This window comes from Scardinius erythrophthalmus (assembly GCF_964197995.2).
Source record: "Scardinius erythrophthalmus genome assembly, chromosome: 25".
NCBI classification, from domain to species: Eukaryota; Metazoa; Chordata; class Actinopteri; order Cypriniformes; family Leuciscidae; genus Scardinius; species Scardinius erythrophthalmus.
The window spans coordinates 24,675,537-24,693,573 of record NC_138245.1 but is presented as its reverse complement, the minus strand read 5'-3'; the positions used below and the strand labels follow the sequence as shown (position 1 = coordinate 24,693,573).

The window sequence follows — 18,037 nt, the reverse complement described above, 5'->3', positions numbered from 1 at the left end:
ATTTTAAATCGGTTTTGAATATAGAAATAATAAATGATTTAAATAATTGAAAGGATTTTTTAAGAATTAAACTAAAACCACCAGTAGGGGGTAGCATGTCACTGTCTTTGTCACTGAATCATTCATTCAATCGATTTGCTCAAACAGCTAATTCATTCAGGAACAAAGCAAGCGACTATCTTTATGAATGGGTCATTGAATCATTGACTAACTAGATTTGTTTGAAAACGCAGATTAGGCCTAATTGATAAACAAAACACCCATGTTTGCTAGGAGATGCGCAGATGTTCAGCTGTGATGTTTTTTTTATTTTTTATTTTTTATTCTATTTTCGTTGACAAAATAGAGCACAGACCATACTGTTCCTAAATTATAAGTCACTTAATATTAAGTTCATGTTATATGTTGTTCACATTATTCATGCTATAATCATTAAAAAGCTATCACTCGTCTCAGTTCATTGCGCTTCATCTCAGTTGGTCGCACTGTTGAGCCCTACATAGATATTTTGTGTATCTTTTATTATATTTTTGCGTGTTTTTTTTTTGCCATGAAAATAGCCATGGAAAATGGCATGGCATTAAAACACAGATCAGTGTAAACAGTCTCCTGGCTCCAAAAAGCTTTTTTGTCTGTGTATGTGTGTGCTTGCAAATAAGGCTGCAATGATTGACAACGCTAATAAACCACACAGAGCGTTTGTATCTGTACCATTGTGGATGTAAGTCAAAGTAATTGGGAGACATAGTTACTGAATAATAAGGGTCATCAGCATCTAGTGTCTTGTGTAGTTTTTCTGTCCTTGTTAGCTTGCCTAATACTGTTGCATCAAGCTACGTATCCTTACCTGCACTCTACCACTGTGACCCGCTGCACAGCAAATAAACTCTCAGAATGAGCTCCTGCCAAGCTGTCAGTGGTGGCTGCATACAAACCATGTATCAAAACCATGTGCTGTTGAGTTAAATAAGTGTTCTTAAAGTACGTTATTTTCTTTCAGCTAAAGATATCAAGAATTAGAGGTTTAAAACAGACCTTAGAGTTAACATTGTTGGGGATGTTGTTGCAGTACTACTGAAAGACTTTGTATGGTTGTTCCAGGAAGATTTGGAAAGAGTATTTTAAAGCTACACTGTGTAATTTTGTAAAGTTGATTCTTAGCAAAAAACACTTTGCTCTTTCAAAATGATATGTGCTCATTAATGTGTAATTACTTCTACCAACTAATCAAGTATTCTCGTAAGCGTAGAATCTGCCATTTACAATACATACGAGCGAGTCGCTCGAATGGCGGCAGCCATGTTGCGTCTCCATCTTGAAAATACATTAGCCAAAGAGGGACATACCTGGAAATTCAAGCTTCGCCTTTCGCGTTTTTACACTCAGTGGCACCGTGACGAATGTGAGGGGGAGATTACTCACGACTGCCGGCAGATTTGAATTAATACGGCCACCGTAGGAGTTAAAACGCAGTTGGCAGTCATAAACAATTTCACCGCTAGATGGGAGAAAATCCTACACAGTGTAGCTGTGACATCCTTGGCTGAAGGTCAGATTTTCAATGTTTATTTTCCATCTATTTGAAGATCTGAAGGTGAACGTGTGACATTGGTCATAATTCGATTTGGAAAAAAATGTGCTTCTAAAAAGATTGTGGCTATTGAAAAAGACCATTGTGCTTTGACCTTATCACACCATCCAGTGCATAACTGTGGGCAGCCTTTTACAGAGACCTTTGCAAAAAAATACAGCTATGTTTTGTCAAACACAGGTTGTTAGTTGAATATTCCCAAAAATAATGCAGTTTTTCACCCTGTTGCTTTTGTAGCAGTTGTACAATATTGCTTTCTGTATACTGTGAGGAGAGTAAGGCAAACAGTCAATCAAAAGCTTTGTTCATTTCTAGGCACGACACCTCGATAGTGGGGCTCAAAACGGGGCTCTTTGACAAAAAATACAAAAAGGAACTGTGAACAACTAAATCATGCAGTCTTTGTTACAGGGTTGACTAGGGCTGGGCGATATGGAGCAAAAAATATATCTCGATATATTTTGCTATATCTCGATATACGATATATATCTCGATATCTTTACAGGAAAAATAACCCCCCAAAAACTACTGCAAAAACAAATATGCCAAATACCACAGTCTTTTTTTATTGAAGTGCAAATAGGTAGGCTGTTCATGTAGGAACAAAGTGCTTCTGCAGCATAAAAAAAAAAAAAAATCCCTGTATACAAAAATAATAATTTAACTGTAAAATAAAGGAAGAAATAATACATATTGTACTATTTTTAATAAACCTGTATAGAAATATCATTACTAATTTTGGCAAATAAATAAAAAAAAATGCCATATATCCCCCAAAAACTGCACAACTGTAGAGTAAAACATTAATTAAAAAAAAAAGTGATAAAAATGCATCTAAAAATTGACATGATTGTTACAAAATAACACTGTCTGGGGCCTCTGGGGAACTCAGAACAACTGCTAGCATAAAGTTTAAGGTAAAAATAACTGCCATTAAATTATAGTATCTGACTACTATGCAATTAGATAAACTGTTCATTCATTACATCACTTTACCTCTGTCTTTATCCACCTTTATCTTCTTCTCTTCTTTTCGGCACTGTATATAGCAGAATAGGTAACTTAGGCTAATGCTAATTTATAATGTGTCATGTAAATTCGGCCATCCGTCACAATCAGGAAACTTTCAACGTGTCTAGAGCTGGCGCGAGCTGCCAGGCCCGTTTCTAGGGGAGCATGTTAAGTGTGAGTGTTAAGCGCCCTCAAACAAAAGCAATGCGGCGAGAGGCGACGCTACACAAAAAAACACCAACAACAACTGATCGCGCGCGCACGGTTTCTGACGCACTTCAAGCACTCGCTGGGCGGGGAAAGATTGATGTGCCTGACCGGACTCGGGGGACTTGAATGAGACAACACGCGAGGGCGGGGGCGAGCACAGCACAGAGAAGGCAAACAAGCAAATTGGCGAAATCAGAATTAAATATAAACAATATATCGATATATACGATATGTCAAAATCCATATCGAGTTTAAAAAATATCTCGATATATCGTAAATATCGAGATATCGCCCACCCCTAGTGTGAATTATGCTAAAAAAATCTTCTCTGAAAAGCAGTCCGCACATTCAGCTGACATAAACCACACTTTCAACAAACAAAACCTATTCAGTGATGAAATGTTTTCTGTGTTCACAAATCTTGTCCTAACAGCCGGAATAATCACACAACGCGTTGCGTACACGTCCGCTAATGACACATCTGATTCGCCAACTAATGACTCATTTGAACCGATTCACTTTAATGAATGGTTAAAACAACTGATCTGTCCAACACTGAACTCAAGAGACTTCTGAATCGATGTATAACAACTCGGTAACACTTTACAATAAGGTTCCTTTTATTAAACTCTAGTTAACTACATTAGTTAAAATGTACTATTAATAAACTGCAATTCTACAGCATTTATTATTCTTTGTTAATTTCAACATTTACTAATAGCCTCTTTTTTTTTTTTTTTTAAGTAAGAGTGGTTAGCAAGATTTAGCCTTAATAAACTGCAGTATTTTCAGGTTATTTATATGACAATGTGTAGAAAAATTCCCTAAAAATTAATTTAGTTTAGACTGGAGTGAGGTGAAACCAGAAAAAAAAGTGCAAATCAAGCAGTTGTTAGCTAGCTTATAATTTTATTTAATTGTATATGGTAGAAAATTAGACTTAATTAAAATAAACTTTTGAATGCTACTTTTTAATATTGATATGATTATATACCAAAATAATTATTAGGTCTAGCAAAGAAGGATTTTATCTTACAAAGCTATGAAATCCAGTGGTAAAATCAAAGCTTTTTCAAAGGGCAGGAAAGAATGAGTGTCTGTCGGCCACCACCGAAGACCATTTGTGACCCAGTAGGTCTCTGTAGCAAAAGCAAAAGAACACGGTGAAATGTTTTGATGCATCTCTTGGCACAGCAAAGCACCAGATTCAATAAAATGGTAATCACTTTTTTTATATAGCCTACTTTTACATTTTCACAGCTGTTCTAAAAATATTTTTTTTTCATTACCACAAACAAGCTACTGTACGTAGCTGTTTGAATCTGAGTTCTTGAATCTCACACTGTCCATCACACCGATATGCTACTTGCATTTGAACATTAGGGATTTGTTGTTTCCAGCTCTTTTAATATTACTTAATGAGCACTAATCAAGACCTAATGACAATGCATCAATTTCCAAAAGAGCAAAAGCTTTGAGTATGAACATTCATTCAAGGTACAGCGAATGGTAATTATACCCTCACTCTATGCTGGCAATGGCAAGGTGAATGTTTTAAAAGGTGAATGTTGTTAACAGAGAGGGAGAGGAGCCTATGCCAGAATCTATAGTTTCAATTACCAAGCGAGACGAAGGAGCAGAGCCAACAGGAAAGGCTTCACTGAAAGGCAATTATTCGTCAAGAACACGGACAGGGGGTAAACAACCGGGCCTGAATGTCAAAAGACAAGAGATTGAGAGAGTGAGAGATGAAGGAGGGCAGAAGCATGCGGGTGCATGATAGAGAGAGAAAGAAACTACAGGACGTTTTCCACATTTAAAGTAATGTCCATCCATCAAACTAGTCAAGGTAGTGTGAGGAGAAGCTTATTTGAGTATGAAAAGGGAAATTCCGAAAACACCAATACATCACTGTCTGTTCTGTCCAACAGATTCAATTTTTATAAAGGATTTGCAATACATTTTATGTATAACCTAAGAAGAAAGGATGTGCAAAACCCTATACATTTTCAAAATCAAGTAGTTGGTGGGTTCCTTGAACAAACAGGCAGTCTAAACTGAAGCCTAGGATAATAAGGAAGGTTTTCACCTGACCCCAAGGTGTTTCTAAAAACAATTACTTGATTAAATGGTTTAAATTTGCAAGTGGTTTTTCTACCTTCATTTTTAACCTTGTAGATAAGGCTGTAGATCTTTAAGTCTACTATTTTTTAAGACTGGGAAAGCAGGGTAAGAAGCATTCCTATGAATGTTTAATAGTGTTCCTTTTACAAAGCCTTGATTTCTGTCAAACACCTTTATTGCCTTCAAAAGGTTTGTCCACCAGCGTACACTAAAATTAAAGATAAAGGTAAAAAAATAAAGATAAAGGTTCCAAATGGGTTTTTCACAGCAATAACTGTGATAGAGAAACTTGTGCGATTGAAAGGTTCCATAGATGTTAAAGGTTCTTCATGGAACCATCAATGCCAATAAAGAACCTTTATTTTTACGAGTGTAGTAAATCAACTTGGATGAGCGTCATGTTATTTATTTAATAGAATTAAAATGTTGGGTCATTTATTTAGGTCATTTTATCTGAGAAAAATCAAAAGATTCCAATACATTGGGAGTTTTATCATGATTGTCCAAGGTCAATGAGTTTCAGCACTCTAAATGTAGAACAAGAAAGCTGATTGGAAAAAAAACACAAGTCCTGACCAGCCACTCCAGATAACAAATACAATTCAAATTGAATCATCCTGAAATCTCCAAGCACTCCAAAATAATTAAATTCTCAGTGGAAAGGGGAGCAGCATTATAATTAAACTCCCTTGTTCTTGTTTCTCTTCCACCGTTCATAGACCCAGTAAATGAACACAAAGCTAACCGACAGGAGGATTAGATTGGGGAATTAATTTCGGCAGAAATACATGCAGTTTTTATCCATCTTGCCTGAATCTTGCATATAGTGTTTCCACTTGTGTGTAGCTATATCGTGCAGTGGAAGAACTGGAGGATTTGTTGAACACGCTCAATTCTAAGACGTGTGCACTTGTCAGTCTGTCTCACCAACACATCGGGACTTAAAAACAGACAAACAATCCTCTAAGCAGCATGGCTTAAAACTCAGAATTAATCTAATGCAGAGAGCTCTAATCAGCATGTATAAGGAAGAATGCTTGGGGCAAATAACTCCCACCTATAGTTTTTGATGAGCACCTGATGCTTTTTTGTTTCTAAAGCTAATCTAGCAAACTCTAATTAATCAATCAGCAAGTTGATTGACATACAAGCTGAATTAGGTATACAATGTTAATAAATGTAAAAGGGGACATATCATGAAAATCAGACTTTTTCCGTGTTTAAGTGCTATAATCGGGTCCTTGGTGCATCTACCAACACAGAAAAAGTGACAACCCAGTAACTGTTTTAGTAAGCCCCTCTCTGAAAGAATGTAAAAAAATAAGCCGATCAGATTTCACTCCACTTCTGACGTGGGAAGGGGACCTTATTATAATATTTCCGCCCCTTAATCTGCACGTTTCCACCCACGGCGCCGCCATTTGGTTTTGCAAGCGACAACCAGTTCTAACGCAATGGCAAAAGTTCAAGCAAAGCATGAAAATTGTCGTTGGTTGGCTTCACAGACGAGCACAGAACACTATTTGACCACAAAAAAAAAGTCACAGCTGTCTTATAAAGACCTCAGGGAACTGTGTCAACTTGTGTAAAAGTTAAACATGATGGTACAAGCAAGTCGATTAGATGAATCAATGCAACTCCACAACAACTACATGAATGTATTCACTAACCATTCATGTGCGTCTAAAAGTTGCAACCTCTTCCTGGAGTCTCTCCATAAAGCTGCACTTCACTACTGGTTATTTCTGAGATTTTGGATGAGTGACATTTGCGTGTTTTGTAATTGTATCCAAAGCTTATGTAAAGGATCGACCCTCTTCTGAACGGGGGCGGGGAGCAGCAGCTCATTTAAAGGCACACACACAAAAACGGTGCATTTTTGCTCACATCCAAAAAGGGGGCAATTTATCAAGCTATAATAAATGATCTGGAGTGTATTTTGAGCTGAAATTTCACAGACACATTCTGGGGACACCATAGATTTATATTACATCTTGTGAAAAGGTATAATGTCACCTTTAAAGAAGGACTATTAAAAAAAACCCTCTCACTCCTTTTAAAGCCATTACAGATTAATTGTTTTGGCATCACTGAGAAGCCAAACATTCATATTAAAAACAAAGGAGGAGGATTTATATTAATGTCTGTTTTTATTTCTCAACAGCATTTCTTCTTCCTCCAGTATTCTAGCACAAAAACTCGACTGTTTGTAGAAAAGTGAAATGGTGAATTACACATTGGGAGATTATGTAAAATCACATCTTGCCATCCTTTCCCACAGAAAAATGAGTTCATAAGTATACATGAGGAGACTCAACACCTCCCTCTCACCTCAGGACAAGAGAACAAAAGAGACAAACTAAAATGAGGGCAATCATCTCCGATAAATACAGTCTTTAGCCTGTCGATGTCATCATAAGAGGCCTGCAGTTACAGATATTTTCATCAGGGCAAACCCACCAGTACAATAAACTCACACACAGTCAGCACAGGCACACAACAACAAATTAACAAAGACATACATGCACATGGTGTCTCTGTGGTGGTCCTGCACCATAGCTTATTATTTTGTTGTTTTACAAAGACACTGACCCATCTGACATGGGATCAAGTAACTGATTGGAGCAGTCTGTGACGTGACCTCCTATGGTCTTTAGGTCAAACGGTCTTATTCCAGGCATGAAAACTGGTCAGGGGTAAAAAAGGTGAGAAGGATACGGCAGCAAAAAATCCAACCTAATCAACTTTATATATATATATCACATTTTTAAAAACAAGGTTACCAAAGTGCTGCACAAAGAATAAATAGGAAATATAATAACACATAAAACATATAAAATATGGGGGCCATTTTAATGTGTGGAGGCAAGTATTTATACAACACACAGCATGAGAATTTTTTTTTTTTTTTTTGCCTGAACCAGAATCTCAAGGGCCTGTTTTCTCTGTTTAGCAGCATGTCTCAGCCTTGCCCTCTTCTCCTCTTCAGCCGCCTGTTTTTTTTAGATCCTGAGCACTACTGGATCCTTTGCAGTGTATCACTCTCTCCTATCTCTCCGTGCGAAATACGGGGGGGGTACGGGATTAACCCATGAGACCCCCTGAAAGCCTCAAAAGCAAAATTTGAAGGGGGTCTCAAATTTTGTCCAAAAAAAAAAAAAAAATATTTTGTCACCAGTGTTAATTTCGTTAACGAAAAAATTTACGTTGATGACCTTTTTTCCCTGACCAAGACAAGGCGATGAGAGACGACACCCACGTCATTAAACAATAACTGTGACTATATCAACACATGCAATATCGTTGATAAAAAAAGACGAGACTGAAATGTGTTTAAAAAAAATAAACTTATTTTCATCGAATAAAGGAGAAGGCAACATATTACAGACTGTTTTTACGAGCGTTCATGCTTACGGTTGCAAGATTTCAATAATTTAAACCCCAGTCAGAGCTTTTCTGTTAAAAGAGCACGTTTTCTACCCGGTCTTTTCAATAGTATCTGGCAACCATACGCGCGCGCGCTTTCTACACTTCTGAATAAGCGTAGATGATCTGAAAACACAGACAAGTAAGCTGGAGTTCCACGATCTTCATTTGAGATTTTCATTGAAAAGATTTTCTCACTACCCCCACTCCCAAATATTTTCTCATCGGATCTGCACAAATCACGTAGGTGACCCATTTTGGTTTTAAAACTGTGAATTTCGCCGAAAGGTGAGGAGTTTTCATGCCTGTATTTAGTATCAGGGTTAATTATGGAAATCCATTATGAAGCAAATGAAAGCTCATGCTTTCAGGTTTATATGTTAGTCTGTGTGGCTGCAATTATTCTTTGACTTACGGTTTTTGCAGCTGTGATTATGTACTGAAGGACCATCTCCCTTTTAGTGCCCAAGTCCTTCTCTCTGAGTGGTGCTTTCTTCTCTTCATTAAGATTCATATCCTCCTGAAAATACAAACCACATACAAGAGAAGGAAAATATCATTTTACAAGAAAAAACTTCAAGTCCTTCAGTATTGTGACCTGCTTTATGAGAATCTCCATCATTACAAGCGACAAAACATTTGATCCAAACAAAAGAGACTAATGAATCATATACTGATATCTACATATTTCTGCTCAAAAGAAAAATAGTACTGGAGATGCCGGTTGTTAACTTAGCAGAGAAGAGCAAAGAGCTCTCACATCTTTCAATGCTCACATGAATCAAACCATGCCTAACACCTGTTCTTTTTGGAACTGCAAATAAATGAAACCGCAGGATGTCAACCTCTTCTCGTGAATCCATCAGGCAGATACGACATTAAGAAAAAGGAGATGAAAATGACAAAAACAAAGAAAGACTGATATATTTAAGACATTGAAGTATTACAGGAAAAAGGAATATAAAAGAATTATTAAAGCCATTTTATTTAGACAAAATTTGATACATATAATTTGGATAAATGCTGCAAAATTGCCATGCTGGGTGTTAAAAGCAGGTGTTGATAGTGCACGAGCACTAGTGAGACTGAAACCGCACAGGTTGTATTTAAACAAAATTTTTAAGCTTTGCCAATTTAAACATGCAAGAGAAAAAGATGCAAAAGAGAACTCATGCACGCTGTGGGAAGATTTGTTTGCGCACACATCCAAAGCACGCACACGGAAAGCCGAGTCTCAGACAGCGCACAAATATTGAGTTCTCTTTCAAGTCTTGCGCTGTTTGGACAAATTCACACAAAAATGATGTCAACATGGCTGTCTTGGGGAGTATCCTAGCAGACATAGTCAGTTATGTCTTAAGTGAGTGACGTCAACAGTCGAAGCATGTGTATCAGTGAATTGGATCAGTGCATTATATCATAAAGTGACAGCAGCCTAATATTGCTGTAGCCTATGTGTTTTTAATGTTAATAAAACAATAATAGACAAGGAAATCATTCTCTGCTCTTGATTGAATAGCTTTTGTAACTTTAATAAGGATTCGTCTTTAATTCATACAGTCAAATATGCAATGTTATTTTACATTTAATTACTTTATTCAATTTCTGCACCTGAAAACTAGTGTTAGACCTACCTGAAAAACTTGAAAAGCACTGTTTATTTTATTTGTATCTTTGCTATTAATTTGTAATCTTTGCTATTAATTTGTGCTCAGTAGTTAGATTATTTGTTCTCATTTTCTTTATTTTTATTTGAAAGTAGTCCTTTTCTCCCTGAACATAGCACATACTGAATCGTACTGAAACCGTGACCCTAAAACCGCAATGCAAACCAAACCCTGATTAATTTGAACCGTCTGTTTACTATGGCTGTGTTCACAGTACATTTTGGGGATTTACAGCAGCAATTGCTTACAAGTGTGAATCCTGAAACGTTTTGTTCAGTCAGGAGATTAAAGTAGCTGCTTGAATATGTTCATTCAGTTGTATGATGAAACCGCATTCTAACTAACCATAGAGGTAACCATAGCGACAGTGTCAAACACGGCAGTGTCCATAAAACCGTGAAGTTTTACCATGATCGACAGCACGTGTCGATCACTTCTCTGTGATATTCCACCCTTCCACCCTTCTCACTGGTCAATCCATGAACTTGGCACACGACTTCCTGTTGTCGAATGCGCATGCGTCGCGTCTGAACGCGTTGTTGTCTTTGGAGCTCTATCGATTTGATTTATAATTCTTGATTTTACTCTTTAAACTTACTTACAACAAACATTTTCTACTTTTCCTCACTGAGAAGCACTACTGCTCAAACCTCATAGTTACAACGCGGACTGTTGAGCAGACGTGTCTCAAGCCTGTTAGTGATTCTACGCTGGATACTCTTATAGGTTACTCCCGGGGATCACGGCTGAACGCGTCTTCTCAACACTCACTTACAAACATTTTTCACCTATCGTGCGTCTACTCTACACCCGTACCACTTAAAAGACGGATTATATCTAAGACGCTTGTCAGAAATTAGTATTAATTGATAGCATCACTGGTAGTGTCGTTGCTAACTTACTGTCCATCTGTTAAAATGGCGAATATATCAGATGTATGTAGTCTACCTTTTGGTGCAGGTGAGGACACATTTGAGCTGCACGCGGTACAGTCTGAGCTGGAAGCTGTTGAGAAACAGATCCACGACCTTTTAGTGAGACAGGCCGAGCTGAGAGACCGGCGTTTGGCTCTTGAAACATCACGCGCTGATGCTCACAAATCAGAGATTAATGTTACTAACCCGCTGACTCCGACCTCGTCTACTCCGTGCGTTACTCGGCATCGGTCCCGAGCGCCAAGGTCGCGATCAGCCATGGTCTCGTTCACTCCGGCTCCAACACGCCACCACGAAGCCTGGATATTTCCGCAGCGGAAGACGCGAGTCAGGTCTAGACCAAGACCCTCTCCGACCCTCCCGGTTTTCGAGTTATCCACACAAAACCGCTTCTCCCCTCTTCGCGAAACAGAACGCGATGCTGTGATCATCGGTGATTCCATTGTTCGGCACGTCCATGCTACATCAGGTAAAAATAAGGTGCACAGTCACTGCTTTCCTGGTGCTCGTGTTTCTGAAATCGCTGCTCGCGTTCCCGAGATTCTGAACGATAACGAGCGCGTCGGAACTTTGGTATTGCACGCGGGAGTGAACGACATCAGGCTGCGCCAGACGGAAGTTCTGAAGAAAGACTTCAGGAATCTGATCGATACGGTACGCAGCACATCGCCTGATATAACGATCATTGTGTCAGGACCGCTTCCCACGTACCGTCTAGGACATGACAAGTTTAGTAGATTATTCGCGCTAAATGAATGGTTAACGTCATGGTGCAATGAGCAGAAACTGCTCTTTGTAAATAATTGGAATCTGTTTTGGGAGCGTCCTAGGCTATACCGTGCTGATGGCTTACACCCAAACAGATTCGGATCAGATCTTCTGTCAGATAACATCTCCAAAATGTTAAATACCTTTTGACTAGTAACCAAAAGTCCAAATCATAGTCTCTGCTGCACCAAATTAACTGATATAAATACTAGTGTAGAACATTGCATAGAAACTGTGTCTATTCCTCGTTTAGTGCGATCAAATAATAAATCTACTGCAGGATCTAGGAAAAATCTAATTGTTATTAAAACAGAAAATGTTGCTATTAGTAAACAAAAACAATTTCTAAAGCTAGGTCTTTTAAACATTAGATCACTCACACCTAAGGCAGTTATTGTAAATGAAATAGTCACAGATAATAGCATAGATGTACTTTGCCTTACTGAAACCTGGCTTAAACCAAATGATTATTTCGGTCTAAATGAGTCTACTCCATCAGGATACTCCTATAAGCACGAGCCCCGTCTGATTGGTCGTGGCGGCGGTATTGCAACTATCTATAGAGATATTCTCAATGTTACTCAGAAAACGGGTTATAAGTTTATTTCATTTGAAGTACTTGTACTAAATGTTACGCTCTTAGATGATAGAAAAACATCCCTATTATCTTTAGCCTTGGCTACCGTATATAGACCGCCTGGGCCTTACGCTGATTTCCTAAAAGAATTTGCAAATTTTCTCTCAGATCTATTGGTCAATGTCGATAAAATATTAATTGTTGGAGATTTTAATAGTGCTGGGCGGTTTACCGGTTCATACCGAATACCGGTGTTTATTTTTGTTACGATATGAATTTTTAATATACCGCAATACCGGTGTATGTCGCTTTAATCGGAACGCAGCGCTGCGCGACACAGTCTCACCCCTCATTTACAACACACGTCTGCGGCGCATTACAGCTGCGACAAGGTTTTATTCCGTCCTCCACGCGGTGCGTCAAAATAGACTAGGCGCCTATATTTAGCGAAGCGGCGCGGAGAGCCGGAAGCTTCGATCTGAAACACAAGCATTGACTAGAATGGGCACGAGACGTGTGGGGGTGAGAGTGTCTTTTTTCTCGCGGCGCGCGTGTTTTTATACTGTATTAACGTATCTGAAGTGAACTGACGGTCTTTAGAAAAGTTTATTTGTTATTACGATTGAATCTTTCTTTATCTTTCCTGATAAAGCAGTGTTTATGAGCGTTGCTGCTTTGTGTACAGCCGTTACCGGGGAAACCACTGTTTCTGCCGCTCCTAAAGCGCGTCCTGCTGGCACCTCTTTGTAAACAGCCTTGCAAACCTGTATTATTAATATTAGTGTGGATTTTTTCTATAATATTCACTCATGACAATAAAATAGGGCATTATAAGTAAATCTACTGCAGCATTTCCTCTCTCACTCAGTAGAAAATGTGGTTAACACCCATCATGCTTGAAAAAAACAAAAAAACAAAAAAAAAAACGGTAAAAACCGTGAAACCGGTATAATTTAGAAAAAAACCGTGATGTTGATTTTTGGTCAAACCGCCCAGCACTAGATTTTAACATACACGTAGATAATCAAAATGATACGTTAGGGGCTGCGTTTATAGACTTATTAAACTCCTTTGGGGTTAAGCAAAACGTTACCGGACCAACTCATCGTTTTAATCATACACTCGATTTAATTATATCACATGGAACCGATCCAACCGATATAGATATCATTCCGCAAAGTGATGATGTAACTGACCATTACATGGTAACTTGCATATTACGTACCCCGGTAATATATCATGCTGCGCCGCGTTATCGATTAGGCAGAACAATCCTTCCATCCACCATAGATAATTTTTCAAATTGCTTATCGGATCTGTCTCAGCTGCTGCCTGAACCTAAACAAACAGATGAACTAGACGAACTAACCAGCACTATAAGCACCGTTCTCTCTGGAAAATGGGATATTGTTGCACCTATGAGACTAAAAAAGGTCAGAGAGAAAATTAAAGCACCATGGTACAACAATACTACGCGTGTTCTAAAGAGAGAAACACGTAATTTAGAGCGTAAATGGAAACAAACTAATTTAGAGGTTTTTAGAATCGCTTGGAAAGACAGTACGTCACGCTATAAAAAGGCCCTAAAAGCGGCCAGGGCTGAGCATCTCCGCAAACTAATAGAAAATAACCAAAACAATCCTAGGTTCTTATTGAACACCGTGGCTAGACTAACAAATAAACAAGCGTCACCTGGACAAAATATTCCGTTACAGTTTAGTAGTAATGATTTCATGAATTTTTTCACTGAGAAAATAGAAAACATCAGATCCACAATTGTAAACGTTCAATCTTCAATCGCGCCTTATAATTCAGCCTCGATTATCACCCCGCAAGAACAATTACAGTGCTTTACAACTATAGAACAAAAAGAGTTAAATAAATTTATCATTTCCTCTAAAACAACAACATGTTTATTAGATCCCATACCAACTAAACTATTGAAAGAAGTGTTACCTATAGTGGAAGAGCCTCTCCTCAATATTATTAACTCGTCTTTATCTTTAGGTCATGTTCCAAGAACATTTAAATTGGCAGTCATAAAACCTCTCATTAAGAAACCACAATTAGACCCAAATAACCTAGCAAATTATAGACCCATTTCAAATCTTCCTTTTATGTCCAAAATATTAGAAAAAGTTGTGTCTGCCCAACTGGGCTCTTTCTTGCAAGAAAATGACACCTATGAAAAGTTTCAGTCTGGGTTCAGGCCGCATCATAGCACTGAAACTGCGCTCGTTAAAATCACAAATGATTTACTCTTAGCTTCTGACCAAGGCTGTATCTCAATACTAGTTTTACTTGATCTTAGTGCTGCGTTCGATACTATAGATCACACAATACTCTTAGATCGGCTACAAAACTATACCGGTGTTCAAGGACAAGCATTAAGCTGGTTCAGATCATACCTATCTGACCGCTACCATTTTGTCTATTTAAACGGAGAAAAATCGATCATAACTCCAGTAAACTATGGAGTGCCGCAAGGATCTGTGTTAGGCCCTCTATTATTCTCAATATATATGCTGCCACTTGGAAATATTATAAGGAAACATGGAATTAGTTTCCATTGTTATGCTGATGACACTCAACTATATATTTCATCACGGCCGGATGAAAACGCTAAATTATCCAAATTGACAGAGTGTGTTAAAGATATAAAAGATTGGATGACGCACAATTTTCTTTTATTAAATCCAGATAAGACAGAGGTAATACTTATCGGTTCAAAAAACCGCCCACAAAACCTCTTACAATACAACTTTAACATAGTAGGGTGTCCTGTTACTTTATCCTCTACAGTAAAAGACCTGGGTGTTATATTAGATTGTAACTTGTCTTTTGAAAATCATATTTCATATGTTACAAAAACAGCATTTTTCCACCTTAGAAATATTGCTAAATTACGTAACATGCTATCTGTTTCTGATGCAGAAAAGCTAGTTCATGCATTCATGACCTCGAGACTAGATTACTGTAATGCTTTATTAGCTGGTTGTCCTGCATCCTCAATAAACAAGCTACAGTTAGTCCAAAATGCCGCCGCTAGAGTTCTTACTAGATCAAGAAAGTTTGACCATATAACACCAATTTTATCATCACTGCATTGGTTACCTATAAAGTTCCGTATTAATTACAAGGTATTGCTACTGACTTATAAAGCCCTAAACGGCTTAGCTCCAGTTTATTTAACGGATCTTCTATCGCCCTATAATCCATCGCGCTCTTTAAAATCACTAAATTCGAGGCTTCTGGTCATACCTAGGATATCCAGATCCACCAAAGGAGGGAGAGCATTTTCACATTTAGCACCAAAACTCTGGAATAGCCTTCCTGATACTGTTCGTTGCTCAGATTCGCTCTCCCAGTTTAAAACTAGATTAAAGACGCATCTCTTCAGCCAGGCATTCATATAATATTTTAATCTTACAGTTAAATCCGGTCTCTACTTCATAAACGCCAGAGGAGAACTGGCCCCCGACTGAGCCTGGGTTCTCCCAAGGTTTTTTTTTCTCCATTAGGTCACCTAATGGAGTTTTTCGGTTCCTTGCCACTGTTGCCTTTGGCTTGCTCAGTTGGGGATGCTTAACCCCCTGAGGTCGACAATCACGCCGGCGTGATCTGCTCGTTTTTTTTTTATATCAGTGTAAAATACTCTGTTGATTTTGATTTTACATACTTGTATTGTACAACATTCAAAACTGTTAAATGTCTTCTTTTATTTGTGTACACTCATAATAAAAATAAAATGTTGTGTTTTTCGCAAAACAAAGAAAATAAACATGATGCGCGTTCTGCCGTCTCTCTCAATGTGAAACTCATTCTGAAACGCGACAGAAAATGACCTGTAACTCAGCGAATGTTTGTCACACAGACTTGAAACGCATGTCTATACAACGCTTGGAATCTCTATTTTTAAAGTATGTAAATAATATAAAAAACAAATATTCTATTTTTAAGTAATCCATACGAAAGCAGCGGCATGTACAGTTTCTCAAACGCGTCCTCATTAAATTTAATTTGAACACGCCTACGAGCGCACGAGCGATTGACATGCAAATGATCCATGCGGAGAAACGCAGACCTGTGAACGCCCTCATCACCTCAAAACAAAGAAGCAGAGACTTCGTAACTTACTCCTTACTGTGTTTTAAAGACGCGCCTGAGCTTACATTGGATTTAGGCTACCTCAGAAGAAGAAGAACGCGATTTAAAGACAAGAAAGATTTAAGGTAAGAAATTTTTACATATTAGTTTGTTATTGTTGCATAAATGTCACATTGCAGTTGAACTGTTGCTAGATATATGGGGAATATTATAATATTTAGACCCGTGTTTACTGTTAGGCCTACTGTGTTTGTGGATATCTGGTCAAACGTAGATATGTATGGTAACCATAATGTTTTATATTTGAGCGCGATCGCGTTTGAATGTATCAGATTTTGCAGCGCGATCGCGTTTGAATGTATCAGATTTTTCAGCGCGATCGCGTTTGAATGAATCATTTGAAAATTTGAAAAGCAAAACGCACCAAATGGCTTCATGTTTTTACTATTACAGTATCTCATTTCATATCATCATAACGAATGGAAACATTTGAAGTAACATGATAATCAATATATTTTTCTCTAGCTTGGTTGTTACTGAAATATTTTGGAAGATTTATACTGCTATCTATTGGTATTATTATTTTACCCAGCACTGCGCATAGCTTATGCCTACAAGGCACAACAAACCTTGTGTTCATTATATTATATATTGTTGGAAACATTTGTGTGTGTGTGTGTGTGTGTGTGTGTGTGTGTGTTTTGTGAACTTTAAAAAGCAATTTTAACCAGAAAAATCTAATATTTATTTCCAAAATCGTGCAGGCCTTTCTCTTGATATTAGTATGTTCATTTTTTTTTCAGGGCCCAGATGCCACTGAGGACTTCAACATTTACATGAGTCTCTGGAACATGAACATGGTAAAGTGAAAATCAAACACCTTGGAAATTAAAGGTATGTAGTATGTACAATGTTTTTAGGAATGGCACAAAGGTCTGTCTTTGAAGTGTTTTTTTTTTGGCATTTGTTGTGTATCTTTGGGTTATGTTGTGTTGTAAATAAATCCAAACAATTTAAAAGCCATTCTTTTTTAAATCTCCTCATTTACAGTTTTGTGCAAGGTTGCTCAGAATGACAGGGCTATTAGGAGCTATATTAGGATAGCTCCTAATAGGGCCGTTGGGGAGGTTCTTTGTCTTTCTCAGGTGAGAAAAACTTACATATTAATGAGGTGATCACACCTTCCGCATAAGGCTTTCTAACACAAAACACGTCGTAAAAATTTTAAATCAATATATTGTCTTCTCTGAATGAGCCGTCAGGGTGATTCTCACATAGTTTTGCAGCAAATATTCTAGGCTACGTCATACAATTTTCAAAAGTCTTGTGAAGAAATAATCAGTAGGGGTTTCATGGCCTTATTTCAGTGAGAATTTTTTTTTGTATTTTCACAAACCACGCATAAATGTCATTATCTCAAAACTACAAACTTTTACATACATGCTGTTGATATATTATTGTAGCAGAGTTTGTGCTGAATACAGTGTAATTAGACTTTAGCCATGAAAATGTCACAAGTAACAGAAATAACCAGAAATGTCAGAGCATGTCAGAACACCTCCAGGGCCCAGAAAACAGCTCAGACCCCAGAGGGTTAAATTGATTAATCGATTCACCAGTG

General features: G+C 37.8%; 1 protein-coding gene across 1 annotated transcript in view; it reads right to left on the bottom strand.

Annotated features, from left to right (window-relative positions):
* diaph3 (diaphanous-related formin 3) overlaps positions 1-18,037 on the bottom strand; it is a 363,248-nt gene that overhangs the window by 302,806 nt on the left and 42,405 nt on the right. Inside the window, exon 5 of the mRNA XM_081358271.1 lies at positions 8,778-8,882. Within this exon, the coding sequence (XP_081214397.1) occupies positions 8,778-8,882 (105 nt within the window). The remainder of the gene's footprint in view (positions 1-8,777; positions 8,883-18,037) is intronic.